This window comes from Cnephaeus nilssonii (genome assembly GCF_951640355.1).
Source record: "Cnephaeus nilssonii genome assembly, chromosome: 19".
Taxonomy (NCBI): Eukaryota; Metazoa; Chordata; class Mammalia; order Chiroptera; family Vespertilionidae; genus Cnephaeus; species Cnephaeus nilssonii.
The window spans coordinates 35,587,707-35,604,576 of NC_137090.1; the positions used below are offsets into that span (position 1 = coordinate 35,587,707).

The window sequence follows — 16,870 nt, forward strand, 5'->3', positions numbered from 1 at the left end:
CGGGTCCGGGTGAGGCCGCACCCCTGGATCCGGGTGAGGCTGGATTCCGGGTCCGGGTGAGGCCGTGCGCCCCTGGATCCAGGTGAGGCTGGGTCCCGGGTCCGGGTGAGGCCGCGCCCCTGGGTCCGGGTGAGGCCACACGCCCCTGGGTCCGGGTGAGGCTGGGTCCCAGGTCCGGGTGAGGCCATGCCCCTGGGTCCGGGTGAGGCCGCGCACCCCTGGATCCGGGTGAGGCTGGGTCCCGGGTCCGGGTGAGGCCGCGCCCCTGGGTCCGGGTGAAACTGGATCCCGGGTCCAGGTTAGGCCGTGCACCCCTGGATCCAGGTGAGGCTGGGTCCCGGGTCCGGGTGAGAACGCGTGCCCCTGGATCCAGACGAGTCTGGGTCCCAGGTCTGGGTGGGACCACACCCCTGGGTCCGGATGAGGCCACGCGCCCCTGGGTCCGGGTGAGGCCACGTGCCCCTGGGTGCGGGTGAGGCCACGTACCCCTGAGTCCGGGAGAGGCCACGCGCCCCTGGGTCCGGATGAGGCTGGGGCCTGGGCCCGGGTGAGGCCATGCGCCCCTAGGTCCGGGTGAGGCCACGCGCCCCTAGGTCCGGGTGAGGCCACGCGCCCCTGGGTCCAGGTGAGGCCATGCGCCCCTGGGTCCGGGTGAGGCCACGCGCCCCTGAGTCCAGGTGAAGCCGTGCCCCTGGGTCTGGGCGAGACCAAACCAGAGGGAGTCGGACCTGCATTACCACCATTTGTCCACCATCCAGAGCTGAAAAGTCAGTGCCGACATGTACACATAAGGAACTGGTGGACATTGAAATTGGGTCTCAAAAGAACTGTTGGTCCAGAAAGAAACTCACTACAGACTGATTCATTTGCCTGTCAGCATTACTATTATTGCTCGTCTCACATTCGGTTCTTATAAGTATATTTCTAGTAACATGATCTCACTCATCTAGGGGAAATGATGAACAACATAGACTGATGAACAAGAACAGACCCAGAAACAAGGAGGCATCGATCGGACTGTCGAGCCTCAGAGGGAGGGTAGGGGAAGGTGGGGGTAGGGGGGAGAGATCAACCAAAGGACTTGTGTGCATGCATGAATAACTGCACAAATGAATAAGCATAACTCTAATAAATCTATTTTTCTTTTTCTCCGAAAGCGAAATATTTCCTGTTGTGCACATCAAACAAGTCAGTCCAAGACTAATGACATGGCAATCGGCTACTAAAATATTCGCTGCTAATATTAGTGGAAAGAAATAGTGCGCCTGCATGTAAGGGGCGTAAGGGAAATGAATGCAACACGATTATAGTAATCAGTCATTAACGAACATTGTAGTTCGTTATTAATAATTATGTATAACAGGATATTGTAAAAATTAAGTTATGAAATTTTTATTAAAACGTTTCTTATATACCATTATATTGGCTGGGACACAAAAATATTTGTTGTGGGCCCCATGCAGCCCGTGGGCCGCGAGTTTGACGTGCTTGTTCTACATCATTCCTTTCCACATTCAGGAAAATACTTACTGAGCACCAACTACGAGTCAGACAACAACAATTTCTCCTCCATGAAGTCATCTCTGATAAGCCCAGCTTGAACTGCTGCCTTTTCTGAACTCTTTCAACCATTCTGGTCCCTACCATTCATTTTTGTACTTACACACAATTCTGAATCAATCCTTCATGTTTTTCTCTCCCATAAAACTAATCATCATAAGGAATAGAAAATGGTGTCTTTGGTATTACCACAATGAATAAGAAAAGTAAGTAAGAAGACGGTCCTTAGCTTTGGTTTTGCTCAAGAGCTCAGCTCCCTAATCATCATATCTATTTTATAATGTATAACTGGGTACAGTATTGGTTTTCAAATCATTTCTTAACAGCAAATCCTTTAAACAAATATAATCAATACATAAAATTGCTAAAAGCAGATCATCTCTGGATAAAATGAGAGTGAGGCCTAAAGTACCAACCTGATGTCTGCCCCCAACTGTCATCCTCTGGGATGCCTAAAAGGAATCCCTAATCTATCTGGTACTAGTTTGAAAGTCTATGGAGCCTGGCCTCTGTGGCTCAGGGATTGAGCGTCACAGTTCTATTCTCGATCAGGGCACATGCTGGGGTTGCGGGCTTGATCCCCAGTAGAGGGCGTGCAGGAGGCAGCTGATTAATGATTCTTCCTCATCACTGATGTTTCTATCTCCCTCTCCTTTTCTCTCTGAAATCAATAAAAAATAAAAATTTTAAAAAAGGACTTCTAAATAAAAGCCATCCCACTAACTTGGTGTGATTAAAAAAAAAAAAAAAGTAGAGCACTGTCAGGAGACCCTAAAACTCTGACACTAACAAGGCTACCTAATCAATGTGACCCCTTCCCTCCATCTGATCTCCAAAAGGTCCTCTGGTTATTACTCTCTAGACGGGAAAGTCCCAGGAAATATCTTGAATGCAGAGGAAGAATTTTTTAAAACCAGAGTTGCAATGCTTATACCAAGAGTGCACAACTTGCTAGAGCCACATTATTTTTCCTTTTTCTTTTAACAAGCGTCTAGCTTCTGAAAGCTAAGCTAAAATAACGCCTGAAGCAATTAGAAGAGAATCTGGGACAAAGAGGAATTTTAAGTGGCTTGTTAAAATTCTGTAAAGAGCAGTCTTTACAAGATGCTTCCTTATATTCATCATCAGTCAAAAATGATTGTACAAAATTCTATCAACACTAGGACTCCTCTTATTGTTACTAAAATAAATACAGACAAAAGCAATGGGCTTAGTGTAGGCACTGAATCAGCAGTGAATTAGAATTTTTCACCATTCAGCACCAACAGAAAGGAGTCAGTTAGGTCTGAGATAAGTGAAAACAGAAGTTGCCATAGTAACTCACACATTTACCCTAAAAAGGCCGGACTGGGGGTGGGGGGCTGGAAAGTAGGTCAATATTTCTGCCTAACTAGCTCTAGTTCTTGGCTTCCTCTCCTCATCTAAAGCAGCATCCTCTTCCTTCCCCACTCACTATAGGAGCAAGCAGCGGGAAATCAGGTGATAGAAACTCATTTAAAAAAGCAAGGGGTGAGGAAAGGTCCAGCAGAGGGAAGGTGAACTAAGAGGACAGCCCACTAAAAACCTCAGGAGTGCCCTGGGACTACCCCTGGGAAAGCAGTTGCTGATCAAGGGCTCCAGTGCTCAGAAACTGTTGCTGGGTTACCACAAATCAGAAATTGCCATTTTCCCTGTAGCAGTTTAAGTGCACCTAATGGAACACTTGGGAATGCATTATTAACAGCTTTGGGTTAGGTTAGTGCTGGGGAGGGATGAGTACTCTGGCATGGAAGAAACCCGAGACCCTTAGCAACAGGCATTCTTTGATGGTTAAAACTACGAATTAGGCTCAAGGATGGCCTAAAAGACAGAAAAGCAAGGAGGGAAGCTTAGAAGGTTCCTTCTCAAAGTCAGCTGATTTTGCTAACACAGAAACATAGTGCCCTTTGATACTCTGATCTGAAATAGCTACTATTCCAAGAAGGCGAGGGCAACCCTGGTCTCTGAGATGATGTGAAGAGTGCCAGAGCTCATTATTAGCTCTTCCACCCGCGGTGCCAACAAATGTGGGAAGCAAGTTACACAGAAAGCATTTGGGAGCAGGTGCAGTTCCACTTCCCTGCAGCTGTTAGTGTCTGCATAGCAATAACCCAAGGCATTAGTAATGATTTTTAACAATTTGGTGTTAAAGCCCTGGTATTCTAGAAGATGAAAGATAAGGGAGGGAGGTCCAAAAAGCAGAAACATCTTTGTAACCAGTGAATATTTCAAACTCTAGTCTCTACATATCCTGTTGTAGTCATTGTACAGAGACGGATCTAGGATTCCATGGCTCAGGCCATTCAAACGTGACTGGGGAACTTTTCTTTTTTTTTTAAATATATTTTATTGATTTTTTACAGAGAGGAAGAGAGAGGGATAGAGAGTTAGAAACATCGATGAAAGAGAAACATCGATCAACTGCCTCTTGCACACCCCCTACTGGGGATGTGCCCGCAACCAAGGTACGTGCCCTTGACCGGAATCGAACCTGGGACCTTTCGGTCCACAGGCCGACGCTCTATCTACTGAGCCAAACCGGTTTTGGCATGGGGAATTTTTCAAACCAGCAGAATATTAGGAAGGACAAGCTCAGTTTCAAATTCTAGCTCATGTATTCAGAAACATCTGCAAATTGTCTGCTTGTACTTCTGCATGTCTCTACTCCTCTGTCAGAGACACAGCAACATTTAAGATGACTTTAGAGACCAGGAGCAGCCAACACCTTTGGAGAGGAGCACTGAGAACGACCCTATTGTATGGGCAAGGGATTAGAAACCTGAAGGACCAGGTACCAGGCCTCCATCAATACTCTGGGCAGGAGGAGCACAGACAGAGCCAAGTGCGCATAAACTTAAGGCAGGAGGCTATAGGCAAAGCAGGCCTGGGCTGGGGAGTCGGGGGCAGGCTGGGAGAGGGCAATGGGGACAAAAGAGGACATATGTAATACTTTCAACAATAAAGAATTAAATAAATAAAAAAGATCTGAAGCAAATACGGCAAAATATTAAAATCTGACAGAATTGGTAAATGAAAACAAAATAAACCCCCCCCAAAACAATAAGTCAATCACTTTATGAGGGAAATGTGAGAACAGATGTTATTCTTTTTTAAAAATAGTATATTTTTGTTAATTTCAGAGAGGAAGGGAGAGGGACAGAGAGATAGAAACATCAATGAGGAGAGAGAGTCATTGATCAATTGCTTCCTGCACACCCCACACTGGGGATCAAGCCCGCAACCCAGGCATATGCCCTTACTGGGAATCAAACCGTGACCTCCTGGTTCATAGGTCGATGCTCAACCACTGAGCCACAGATGCTATTCTATTATGACTTCGCAGTGCAGCCCAGAGAATTTACTCAGTCTCGCGAATTTGCACTTTTCTTTTACATAGAGCAGCACATAGGACAAGGAGAAGTTTGTGGAACAAATCACTTTGTAAAACATTCTACTACAAAAATGTTCAAGCTCAAGCATACACGAAGTAGAAAGAATAGGATAATGACCTATCACCTCAATTCAAAATTGATCAATATTCTAGTGCAAATCTTAAAGCCAAGATAGGGATCACTTTAGTGAAAGGTTCTAAGTGTTACAAATCAAACCCCAAATGGCAAATTTCTATATTCAACCAGGAACCTGAAGAGATAGGTACTGTAGGAAAGCAGCAGTAAGTAAAGGAAAACAGATTTCTACTTAAATTTTTTGTTAATACTCACCTGAGGATATTTATTTTTTTCCATCGATTTTTAGAGTAGAAGGGAGAGAGCAGGACGGGGGGGAGGAAGAGAGGGAGATAGGGAAAGAGAGTGGGAAGGGGAGAGAGAACAAAAACATCGACCTCAGAGAGACACATCGATTGGTTACCTCCTGCACACACCTCAACCAGGGGTAGGTATTAAATCTGCAACCCAGGTACATGCCCTTGACTGGGAATCGAACCCATAGCCCTTTGGTGCATGGGCCAAAGGCTCTAACCATTGAGCAACACGAGCCAGGGCCCATTAAATTTATGAGGAATGTCCACCAGAATACTTATATCTGCAAGGTATTTCTACAAGTTATATTATCTGCATTTTTAATTCCTAAAAGATGCATTTCCAATTAATTTGTTTACTGAGCAAGAATCACTGTCTTGCACCAAACCATGAAAAAGGCTCCACAGTTACCATCGTCAGCCTTCCAGGACTGTGTCATGTTTACAACCACTTTTCATTCTGATGCAAACATTGGGAGCAAAGTTAAGAAAAACAGGAAAGCAAAGATTTAGTTCATTTATGACCTACTAAAACCCACCATGTGCTGGCATTTGGAGAAGCTAAAACAAGGTCTGTACTTACTGGTACTGTTACATCATCATAAAAACTCCAAGCTAAGGCCCATCTCATTGTCCGACCTTGACAGAATTCAGTGTAGGTGACTTTAGGAACCTGAAACCAACAAACACACCATCTCATCAAATTGAAGTCATTCTACCAATATGTTTCTGGCTGCTGCTTCATGTGAAATTGTGTCCCCAAACAATTATGCATAGCTGCCTAATAATAATGAATAAATTATTTCTCAACAAAGTTGTGGCATTTTTCCCTCCCATAAAACATTAGAAAAAATTTATAGTTCTGGCTTGAGATCCAAATACATGTAACATCCAAAACACAGCTCTTCAAAGAAGCATTGTGGTAAAATGATTTGAATGGTTTTTTGGTTTTTTTTTGTAAGAAAGCAAGCCACCAAATGACTAGACACACCTATACAGTCTCCCTTTTGTCTATCAGATTTTAAGAAAGAAAATGAAACGACTTTGTAGCTATTATAATTTTAACAAAGAAAAAGTGTGATAGGGAACATAGGATAAGTAGAATGTTAGAGAGAAACCAGAAATCAGAAACAGGTTCTACCACTGACCCCACATCTGATCTCTCTGGAAAGTCACCCTGCTCAGGCTTACTCATGCCAAAATACCATAAACTGGGACGGGTGATGAGAGGGGTGGGAGAGTATTTATTCGCCACATGCTTTTTAAAACAGAAGCAAGGGGCTGAACTCATGTGAATTGCACATAGAGGGACACAAACTGTACTGAGGATCGTCTGGTTCTAGGTGTTTTTTGATAACTAGACGCATAACCCAGACTTAATTCTCTTAAGGTACGTAGCCTTGAGTTTCTGCAGTTATAAAGAAGTCAGATGTGGCAGGTAGACACCAGGTTGTTTTATATATTTTTTAAAATTTCTTTTAGAGAGGAAGGGAGAGGAAAAGAGATAGAAAGATTGATGGGAGAGAAACATCAATTGGCTGCCTCCTGCACGCCCCCTACTGCCTCCTGCACGCCCTCACTGAGGATCAAGCCTGCAACCTGCATGTGCCCTGGCCGGGAATCGAACCAATAACCTCTTGGTGCATGGGACGATGCTCAATCTGCTGAGCAACACCAGCCAGGCAACACCAGGTTTTTAAAATTTTTAGTTTCTCTCTTGACATTCTACTCATCCTGTTTTCCCACTTTTTCTTTGTTATAAGCAATTGTCAAACAAGGCCTTATTTAAATAATTTGTGAAAAGTCCCTTTTGGCCCCCAAATTAAAAAGTAAACAAAAACAAAAAACCCATTTAAAGATTTAAGGTGTAAAGAAAAATCCTATACTCCAACTACCATCAACAGTAGATACACAAGAACAATCATGAGGAAGGCTTACCCCTTGTACTCGGAGTTCTTCCTTCAGAGGAGCAAGGCTGCATTTCTTTCCCAGCATACAGCTATACCACCTGGAGGGGAAAGTCAGACAAGTCAAACACTGTTTATGTGGTTACTTTTATTTAATCCTCACCTGAGGATATCTTTATTGATTTTAGACCAAGAAGAAAGGAAGGAGGGAGGGAGGGAGGGAGAAAACATTGATGTGAGAGAGAAACACTGATTGGTTGCCCGGACCAGGAATGGAAACTGAAACAATTTTGGGGTGTACAGGAAGACGCTCCAACCAACTGAGCCATCCAGCCAGGGCTATGTGGTTATATTTTTAAATTACGCATTATTCAAGTGAACAAGATGAGAACAGCAGCAAACAAATACTGAGTTAAGTTACAAGTGACAACAACAATAATTATATGTAGACAAAGAACAAATCTAGAAAAGGAAAATAAGCACAAAGCAACTGAAAAAACAAATATAACACTAAAAAACCCCAATAACACATGAATCCACTAAGCCACTCCAGTGATTTAGGGCTATTATATACAGGGTGTCCACAAAAATGAATACACACTTAACAGCTGATAGCTCAATTCTGAAAATGAAATGTATTTTAATAAACACTGCCTCTATAATCATTCAAAGTATGTGCATACACTTTTTGGGACACCCTATATTTGTTTTTTCAATTTGTTTTGTTTTAATATATTTTTATTGATTTCAAAGAGGAAAGGAAAGAGAGAGAGAGAGAGAGAGAGAGAGAGAGAGAGAGAAACATCAATGATGAGAGAGAATCATTGATCGGCTGCCTAGAGCCTGCAACCCGGGCATGTGCCCTGACCAGGAATCAAACCGTGATCTCCTGGTTTGTAGGTCAACACTCAACCACTGAGCCACGCCAACCGGGCAGAATACCCTATATTTGTAAGGCGAGTGAAAGAGAGAGAGGTCTGTCTCAGCTGGGTGATTCAGTTAGCATCGTCCCATACACCAAAAAGGTATGTGCCTTGATTCCGGATCAGGGCACATACCTAGGGTTGTGGTTTTGATACCCGGTCAGGATGCACCTGGAGGCAACCGACTGATGTTTCTCTCATGCATGTCTCTCTCTCTCTCTTTTCCTAAAATCAATAACATATCCTCGGGTGAGGATTAAAAAAAAAAAGGGGGAGAGGTCTCACCTGTAATGCTAAAAAAACAGGCCATTTAGCCTTAGGACAGAAATAACAATAAAGACATGTATACTGAAACTAATACAATGTGTATCAATTATACCTCAATAATTAAAAAAAAAACCATGTACTGTATAAACACCCCTTCCCACTATTAAGAGAAATTGTAGCCGAAACCGGTTTGGCTCAGTGGATAGAGCGTTGGTCTGCGGACTAAAAGGTCCCAGGTTCAATTCCGGTCAAGGACATGTACATTGGTTGCGGGCACATCCCCAGTGGGGGGTGTGCAGGAGGCAGCTGGTCGATGTTTCTCTCTCATTGATGTTTCTAGCTCTCTATCCCTCTCCCTTCCTCTCTGTAAAAAAAATCAATAAAATATATTAAAAAAAAAGAGAGAAATTGTAAAATCTAACATGAACCTGTATTTTGAGATGCCCTCACTGGTAAATAAATTAAGGATACATGTTACATTAGAGTTCTAACAGAACATGAAATCAATTTCTTCTATAGTAAATACAAATTCAGAAAAGGGAGTGCAGAGAAGATGGAGTGAACTAGTTAAAAGTTAAAAGAAAAAAATTTATTTCTTCTGATTATTCTAAAAAAGTATGAAAAGTATAAACTTTATACCGGATTTCTCTTTAGCCTATAAAGAATTAATTACTATGGAAATTGCCCTTTAAACATAAACAACTAGGAACTGGACAAAATATATGAAAGAACTATTTTTCAGACACTGGACAACTGCAGTAAAGACCTATGATCTCAGAGAGAAACAATCCAGGTGAGTCCTACATTTGCCAGAGCTTACTGACTGAAGGAAATTTCCAAGCTGCAATGCAGGGTAAGGAAATTCAAACAGAGCCCAAGAATTTTGCTGAATTGATGAGCTAGATATTGGAGTTCAGAGAGGCCAAAGTGGTAAGGATCTGAATAGCAAAATACAAAAGAGGAAGGAGCTGCACAGAAACAGAATTCTGGGCATCTATAGAGGAGTTCCCTGGAATATTTTGCAGAACAGTTACTATTTGCACATGTGGGTTGGAACTCTATGAAGCTAGAGAATGAACTCTCAGACAGCCGTAACTGAACGGAGCCCAGACAAAGCTGGGACTAGTTTGTGGTTCTACTAGGGTGAGTAGAAAGCCTTTCTTAATAAAAGGGGATCTAGTAGAGTTCTGGAAAGCATACTGGTTTTGTAATGGGGCTAAGAGCTATTCTATACACCCCACTGAAGCTTAAAAGCAAGACTCAAAAGGATCAAACTAATCACAAGTAACTTAAGAAAGCATAAAAATAACCCTCGCTGGTTTGTCTCAGTGGATAGAGCGTGGGCCTGCAGACTGAAGGGTCCCAGGTTTGATTCTGGTCAAGGGCACATGCCCAGGTTGTGAGCTCAATCCCCAGTAGTGGCGTGCAGGAGGCAACCGATCAATGTATGTGCCCAGACTGGGAATCAAACCCCAACCTTCTGGTGTCCAGGAGGACACTCCAATCACTGAGCCACCCAGACAGGGCAGTCCAACATTCTTTTAAAAAAACAAAATGAAACACAGTATCCTAAATCATAAGATTTGCAATATGTAGCATCCATTAAAAATTATGAGGTATTAAAAGTAGCAGGAAAATAACTCACAACCAGGACTTAAAAAAAAAATCAATCATTAGAAACAGACCAAGACTTATTTCACTTAGCATAATACCCTTTAGGTCCATACATGTTGCCAGTGGCAAGACTTCATTCTTTTTTATGGCTGAGTAATATCCTATTTAATAAAAGAGTAATATGCAAATTGACCATCACTCCAACACACAAGATGGCCACCTCCATGTGGTTAAAGATGGCCGCCCCCATGTGGACACAAGATGGCTGCTACAAGACGGCCGGCAGGAGAGGGCAGTTGTGGGTTATCAGGCCTGCAGAGGAGGGCAGTTAGGGGTGACCAGGCCGGCAGAGGAGGGCAGTTGGGGGCGACCAGGCCTTTAGGGGAGAACAGTTGGGAGCAACCAGGCCTACAGGAGAGTACAGTTAGGGGCGACCAGGCTGTCAGGGGAGGGCAGTTAGTGGTGACCAGGCTGGCAGGGGAGGGCAGTTAGGGGCAATCGGGCCTGCAGCGGAGCAGTTAGGCGTCGATCAGGCTGGCAGGGGAGTGGTTAGGGGGTGATCAGGCTGGCAGGCAGAAGTGGTTAGGGGAAATCAGGCAGGCAGGCAGGCAAGCAGTTGGGATCCAGCAGTCCTGGATTGTGAGAGGGATGTCTGACTGCCCATTTAGGCCCAATCCCAGTGGGGTCGGGCCTAAACGGGCAGTCGGACATCCCTTGAGGGGTCCCAGATTGGAGAGGGTGCAAGCTGGGCTGAGGGACAACCCCCCCGCTGCACGAATTTCATGCACCTGGCCTCTAGTTCCATTATAAATACCATATCGTCTTTAGTTTGCATATCAAAGGCAGGCTCAATCTGGATCCTTTGCTATCTCTAAAAATTGGCTAGCCCAGGGAGGGGCAGTCTCTCTCCACCCAGAAAGATTTTCAAGACATCAAAACATCATAATATATAGAAAATCAAAAGCATTTACAATACAAAGCCAGACACAAAAATCGACATTCCATGATTAATTTATATGAAAGTCTAGAACAGGCCAAAACGCTCTGACAAAAGGATCAGTAGTCACTAGAGGCTGGGATGGGGTAAAGGAGCACCAGGGAACCTTTTATGGTGATGGAAATGTTCTATATCTTGATTGTGGAGGTGGTTACGTACACATGTCAAAATTCATGAAATTGTACACTTAAAATTGAAGAATTTCACTATATGCAAGTTATACCTCAATAAAACATTTAAGTACATAAATTTCTAAATGTGATACAGCTTATACCTTCAAATATACATAAAGAATAGTTAATATAGTAATGTTTCACACATTTCTTTCTAGTTTATAACAGTTTAGTTATAGTAGCAATAGATACTCTGTATCCTGCATTTTTTAAAGCATCACAATTACTGCTATGTCATTTGAAATTCATCTAACTGCACATTATTTATCTTTTTAATCCTCTCCCAAGGAGTGAGGATATTTTCCCCATTGATTTTTAAAGAGAGTGGAAGAGGAGGAAGGGTAGAGAGAGAGGAGAAAGAGTAACACTGAAGTGAGAGAAACATGGATCAGTTGCCTCCCACAGCATGCGCTCTTGCCCAGGAATCGAACCCTTGACACTCTGGTGCAAAGGCCAACCCTCTAACCACTGAGCAACACAGGTCAGGGCCACATTATTTTTAAAGAGAAATTACAGATTAAGGAGATATATTATTATATTGCTTTAGAAATAGAGTGTATTAATCAATATTTTGTTTTCATTGTTTGTGGGTTCAACAAGTGACTGCCTCTATTTTTGTTTCATCAATCCTTTTCCCTTTGAAAATACAAAGAAATAATTGTTCTACCTAAACTATTTTAAACATAAAACCTGGGTAAATTTACCTACAGCATAATCAGTTTCATTTGGTGGTTTTAAAATGTTTGGACGATAAATAATATGCACCCTTTAAGACAGTGTATAAATAGAGAATCAAAATGAATTTAAAAGCCTTTAGTATGTCAGGAACAAGATGAAGAAAAATAAGAGCAATTAGTGCTCACATAGTAATGTATAAAATAGGTTAATTAACACCTTTCATTTTAAATTAACAGTCCTTAACAGATTAGATCAGTCACCAGAAGCCAAGAAATAGGCTAGAACAGACGCAAAAGAAAGATACTATAAATTTCCTCAGGAGATGAAGAAAAGCCAATAATGCCCGTCTGGCCAGCGTGGCTCAGTGGTTGAGCGTGGACCTATGAGCCAGGAAGTCACAGTGTGATTTCTGATAGGGGCACATGCCCGGGTTTCGGGCTTAATCCCCAGTGTCGGGGTCTACAGGAGGCAACTGATCAATGATTGTCTTTCATTGATGTTTCTGTCTCTCTCTTCCTCTCCCTTCCTCTCTGAAATCAATAAAGATATATTTAAAAAATAAATAAATAAATAAAACCAGGTTGTATGACCATGCTTAAAAAAAAAAAAAGCCACTATTTAAGTAAATCCTTGGTGTAAGGTGAATACTATATTACAAATATTTTAAGATTTAATATCATCAATATACTTAACTGTTTTCTGCAACAGAATTATAGAAAAAGCAGAGGTAACTGGGTGTATTAAAAATTCTAATAGATCCTAGCTACTTTCAACAGGCATCCTGTGACAACTAATCAAAATGCAAGTAGAAAAAAATGAACAAAAGAAAGATCTAGTTACCCAGGAGACTTTGAACCCATTATACTATTTTAATGATGAAAGTAGCACTTTACTCTTTATAGAATTTAGGAATTCCTCTGAAACAGCAGGTTTTAAGAAAAGTATTTTGAGCCCTGGTCAGTGTGGTTCATTCAGTTGAGCATGGTCCTGTGCACCAAGGGATCGCGCAGGTGCCATACCTGGTCAGGGCACATGCCAGGGGTGGGCTCAGTCCCCAGTAGGGTGTGTCCAGGAGGCAGCTGATAGATGTTTCCATCTCATCAATGTTTCTCTCTCTCCCTTCTCCCTTCCTCTCTCTCTCTCTCTCAAATCAATAAAAACATATTTTTTTTAAAAAAATTATTCTTTTTAAAAGTTTTATCTTTATTGTTTAAAGTATTATAAATGTTCCCCCTTCCCCCCCATTGACTACCTCTACTCCACTCCCTTCCCCTCTCCAGGCCTTCCCCAACTTTTGTCTGTTCATCCATGATCTATGCATATATGCATATAAGTTCATTGTTTAATCTTTTCCCGCCCACTCCACCCCCTTCCCTCTGAAATACATACGTCTATTGCATGCTTCAATGTCTCTGGATATTTTTTGTTCATCAGTTTATTCTGTTCACTAGATTCCACATATAAGTGAGATCATATACTTGTCTTTCTCTAACTGGCTTATTTCGCTTAGCATAATACTCTCCAGGTCCCTCCAGGATGTCTCAAAGGTTAAGAGATCTTTCCTTTTTAGAGCTGCATAATATTCCATAGTGTAAATGTACATTTTTAAAATCCATTCATTGACTGATGGGCATTTGGGCTGTTTCCAGATCTTAGCTATTATAAATAACGCTGCTATTGTTTTTATTGATTTTAGAGAGAGAGGAAGGGAGAGGGATAGATAGAAACATCAATGAGAGAGAAACATCATTCAGCTGCCTCCTGCATGCCCCCTACTGGAGATCAAGCTCTTTAAAAAAAGGGAAAAGAAAAAGTATTTTGAAATAATTTCAAATGTACAGGAGTTGCAAGATTAGTACAAATGATTCCAGTATACTCTTCACACAGATTCAACAATTAACATTTTCCTCCATTTGCTTGCTCTGTATTTTTTTCTAAACCATTTGAGACTGAGCTACAGATATCATTGTGTCCCTTGAATCCTAAATATTTTGGCATGTACATTTTTATTTTATTTATTTATTTATTTTTAAATATATTTTATTGATTTTTTTTACAGAGAGGAAGGGAGAGGGATAGAGAGTCAGAAACATCAATGATAGAGAAACACCGATCAGCTGCCTCCTGCACACCCCCTACTGGGGATGTGCCCACAACCAAGGTACATGCCCTTGACTGGAATCGAACCTGGGACCCTTCAGTCCGCAGGCCGACGCTCTACCCACTGAGCCAAACCAGTCAGGGCGGCATGTACATTTTTTAAAAAAAATATATTTTATTGATTTTTTACAGAGAGGGATAGAGAGTTAGAAACATCGATCAGCTGCCTCTTGCACACCCCCCACCGGGGATGTGCCCGCAACCAAGGTACATGCCCTTGACCGGAATCGAACCTGGGACCCATGAGTTCGCAGGCCAACGCTCTATCCGAGCCAAACCGGTTTCGGCGGCATGTACATTTTTAAAACAAGGACATTTTCTTTCACAACCACAAAAAAATGATCAAATTGAAAAAATTTAACACTCATACAATACTATAATCTGGAATACAGTCTGTATTCAAATTTCACTAATTATCCCAGTAATGTGTTTCATGACAATTTTCTCCCTTGATGCAAGACCCAATCTAGGATCATGTATTTCATTTACATGTCAAGTCTTTTTAGTCTCTCAATCTAAAAACAGTTTGTGTCTATTTTTTACTTTCACAACCTTAATATTTTTGAAGAACTGTCTTACAAAATTCCTTGAGTTGTTTTAATGTTTCCTCATAGTTAGATTCAGGTTACATATATGTGTACATACATATATGAAGAGCACAGAGGTGCTGCTGTGCCCTTCTAGGCACCTCACATCAGGAGGTGGTCACCTAACCAAGGAGGTATTCCCCCAGCTTTCTCCACTGTAAAGCTACCATATTTCTCTTTGTAATTATAAGTAATCTGTGGGGAGATGCTTTGAAACTATGTAAATATCCTGTTACCCTTCAAATTTTCCATTGTTGATTCTTCCACAAATCAATTATTACTGTAACGATTACAAAATGATTTTTCTAACTTTATTATTCCTTCTACATTTATTAGTTGGCATTCTACTGTAATGAAGAACATTTCCTCTATTCCCCTGATGCATTTTACTTGCTTATTTTATGCAGTGACTTATAAGGCATTCTGAACTCATATTGTCCTATATTTGGTTTGAGTTGGCTCTTATGTTCTTCTGACATTTAATACCATAAAAAGGTATTCCACCAATCTTATAGACAAGAAAAATAAAGTGGCTTACCCTTTTATAAAGGCAAGTCAAAGTTCACAGTAGAACTGGACAGTCTTTCAGCTGAAGCATTAACTACAATCTCAGTTATAAAATCTACAATTGTTCCCTGCGCTATTACTTACAGCACCCTACAACTATACTAGCACCTAGTTTAAAAAACAGAAAGGGAGGGAAAACTCTACATTAACATAAAATAACAAAGTAGTTGTAACGTTTCCTTTCTACACCATGGACCTTAGCATTTAAATCTACTGGAGTCCTAAAACAGTCAAGAGTTAAAATAATGGTATTTAATATTCATTATTATTAATTATATCAAATATATACTCATTTAATTCTACGACCACTCTGTGAGGTAGTTATTGTTATCCCATTTTACCAGTGAGAAAACAAAATTAAAATATAAGTCAAAGAATCACATTTCAAAAGGCCCAGACTATTAAATTTATTGCCCATCACCAAATATGTGGATTATACCGAAATATAAGAAGTATCCAGCATCTGGCAGGGGGTAGAGAATGAAAAGGAAAAAGCAAAAAGAGGGAGCTTGGGTGAAAGCAATATTGAGTTGGGACTGTTAGATACAGATCTTTGGTTCCTGGAAAAACTGTAAAACCATTGCCATAAAGGGCATCAACTATAGACTGACTGACCAATGACAAAGTGAATTCAGGCCATGAGAAGTCTGATAAAGTCTGTTAATTTATTTAAAAAGTTAGTAGAGTGAGTCTCTAAAAAAGAAAATGCTAGTAAACTCAAATCATAGGCACAAATTGAAAGGATGACAGGCACCTGCAAATCATCAATGATAGAGGGGCTGTCTAATAATGTTATATGTAAATTATACCAATTAATATAAAGAGAAGGCCTAACTAGAAATCCAATTGCAGGCTGGGTGCAGAGGCTGCATGGGTGGTAGAAAGAGCACTGGACCACAATCAGGACATATAAGGCCCAAGTCTCTAATCTGTACAACTAAGAGGCTGTATATACACCCCAAAGGCCTTCCAGCTGCAAAATTCCTTAAGATACAAAACAAAACTGCAATTGCTGCAGGTGAGGTATCTTGAGTCCATCTCTGAGATCAGTCTAATAAATTGAACTTATTTCACCCCATAATGTTACAAATTCTGCTTAGTTCTGCATTTTACTAGCAAAAAGAAAATAAGTTAGATAAGAAGCAGATGGGTTAAAATACTTGTTTTAATCCCTTATTTTTCAGAGCTTTAAAATATGCAGCTTCCACAACATTCTAAAATGTGAGAATTGCATAGTAGTATAAAAAATATGAGGGAGGACATGAACAGGTAATATGTACAAGTGAAAGTTGTCATGGTATGATGTGAAACTGTAAACAATATTTGCAAGTAATACTTTCAAGAAACATTGCTCTATTTTGGTTTCAAAAAAAGCACTTCATGCCATGGCTGGAGTTGTTCAATGGTTAGAGCATCCGCCTGTGCATCCGAGGGTCTCAGTTTCTATTCCTGGTCAAGGGCATGCACCTGGATTGCAAGTTTGATTCCTAGCCCCTTTGGGGTGCATGAAGGAGACAACCAATTGATGGTCTTTCTCCTCCCCCCTCCTTTCCACTCTCTAAAAATCAATGGAAAAAATATCCTCTGGTGAGGATTAACAAAACAAAAACAAAAGCACTTCATTTCCTCTATTCTTCCTATTATCATTCCTCCTCTCAA

The 16,870-nt window shown here is 41.2% G+C and overlaps 1 protein-coding gene across 1 annotated transcript in view; it reads right to left on the reverse strand.

The window, feature by feature from the left end:
• The window catches only part of METTL16 (methyltransferase 16, RNA N6-adenosine), a 65,678-nt gene that overhangs the window by 17,885 nt on the left and 30,923 nt on the right, over positions 1-16,870 (reverse strand). The window contains exons 7-8 of the mRNA XM_079799258.1: positions 7,277-7,346; positions 5,922-6,011 (exon numbers count right to left, since the gene is read on the reverse strand). Coding sequence (XP_079655384.1) covers positions 5,922-6,011; positions 7,277-7,346 — 160 coding nt within the window. The remainder of the gene's footprint in view (positions 1-5,921; positions 6,012-7,276; positions 7,347-16,870) is intronic.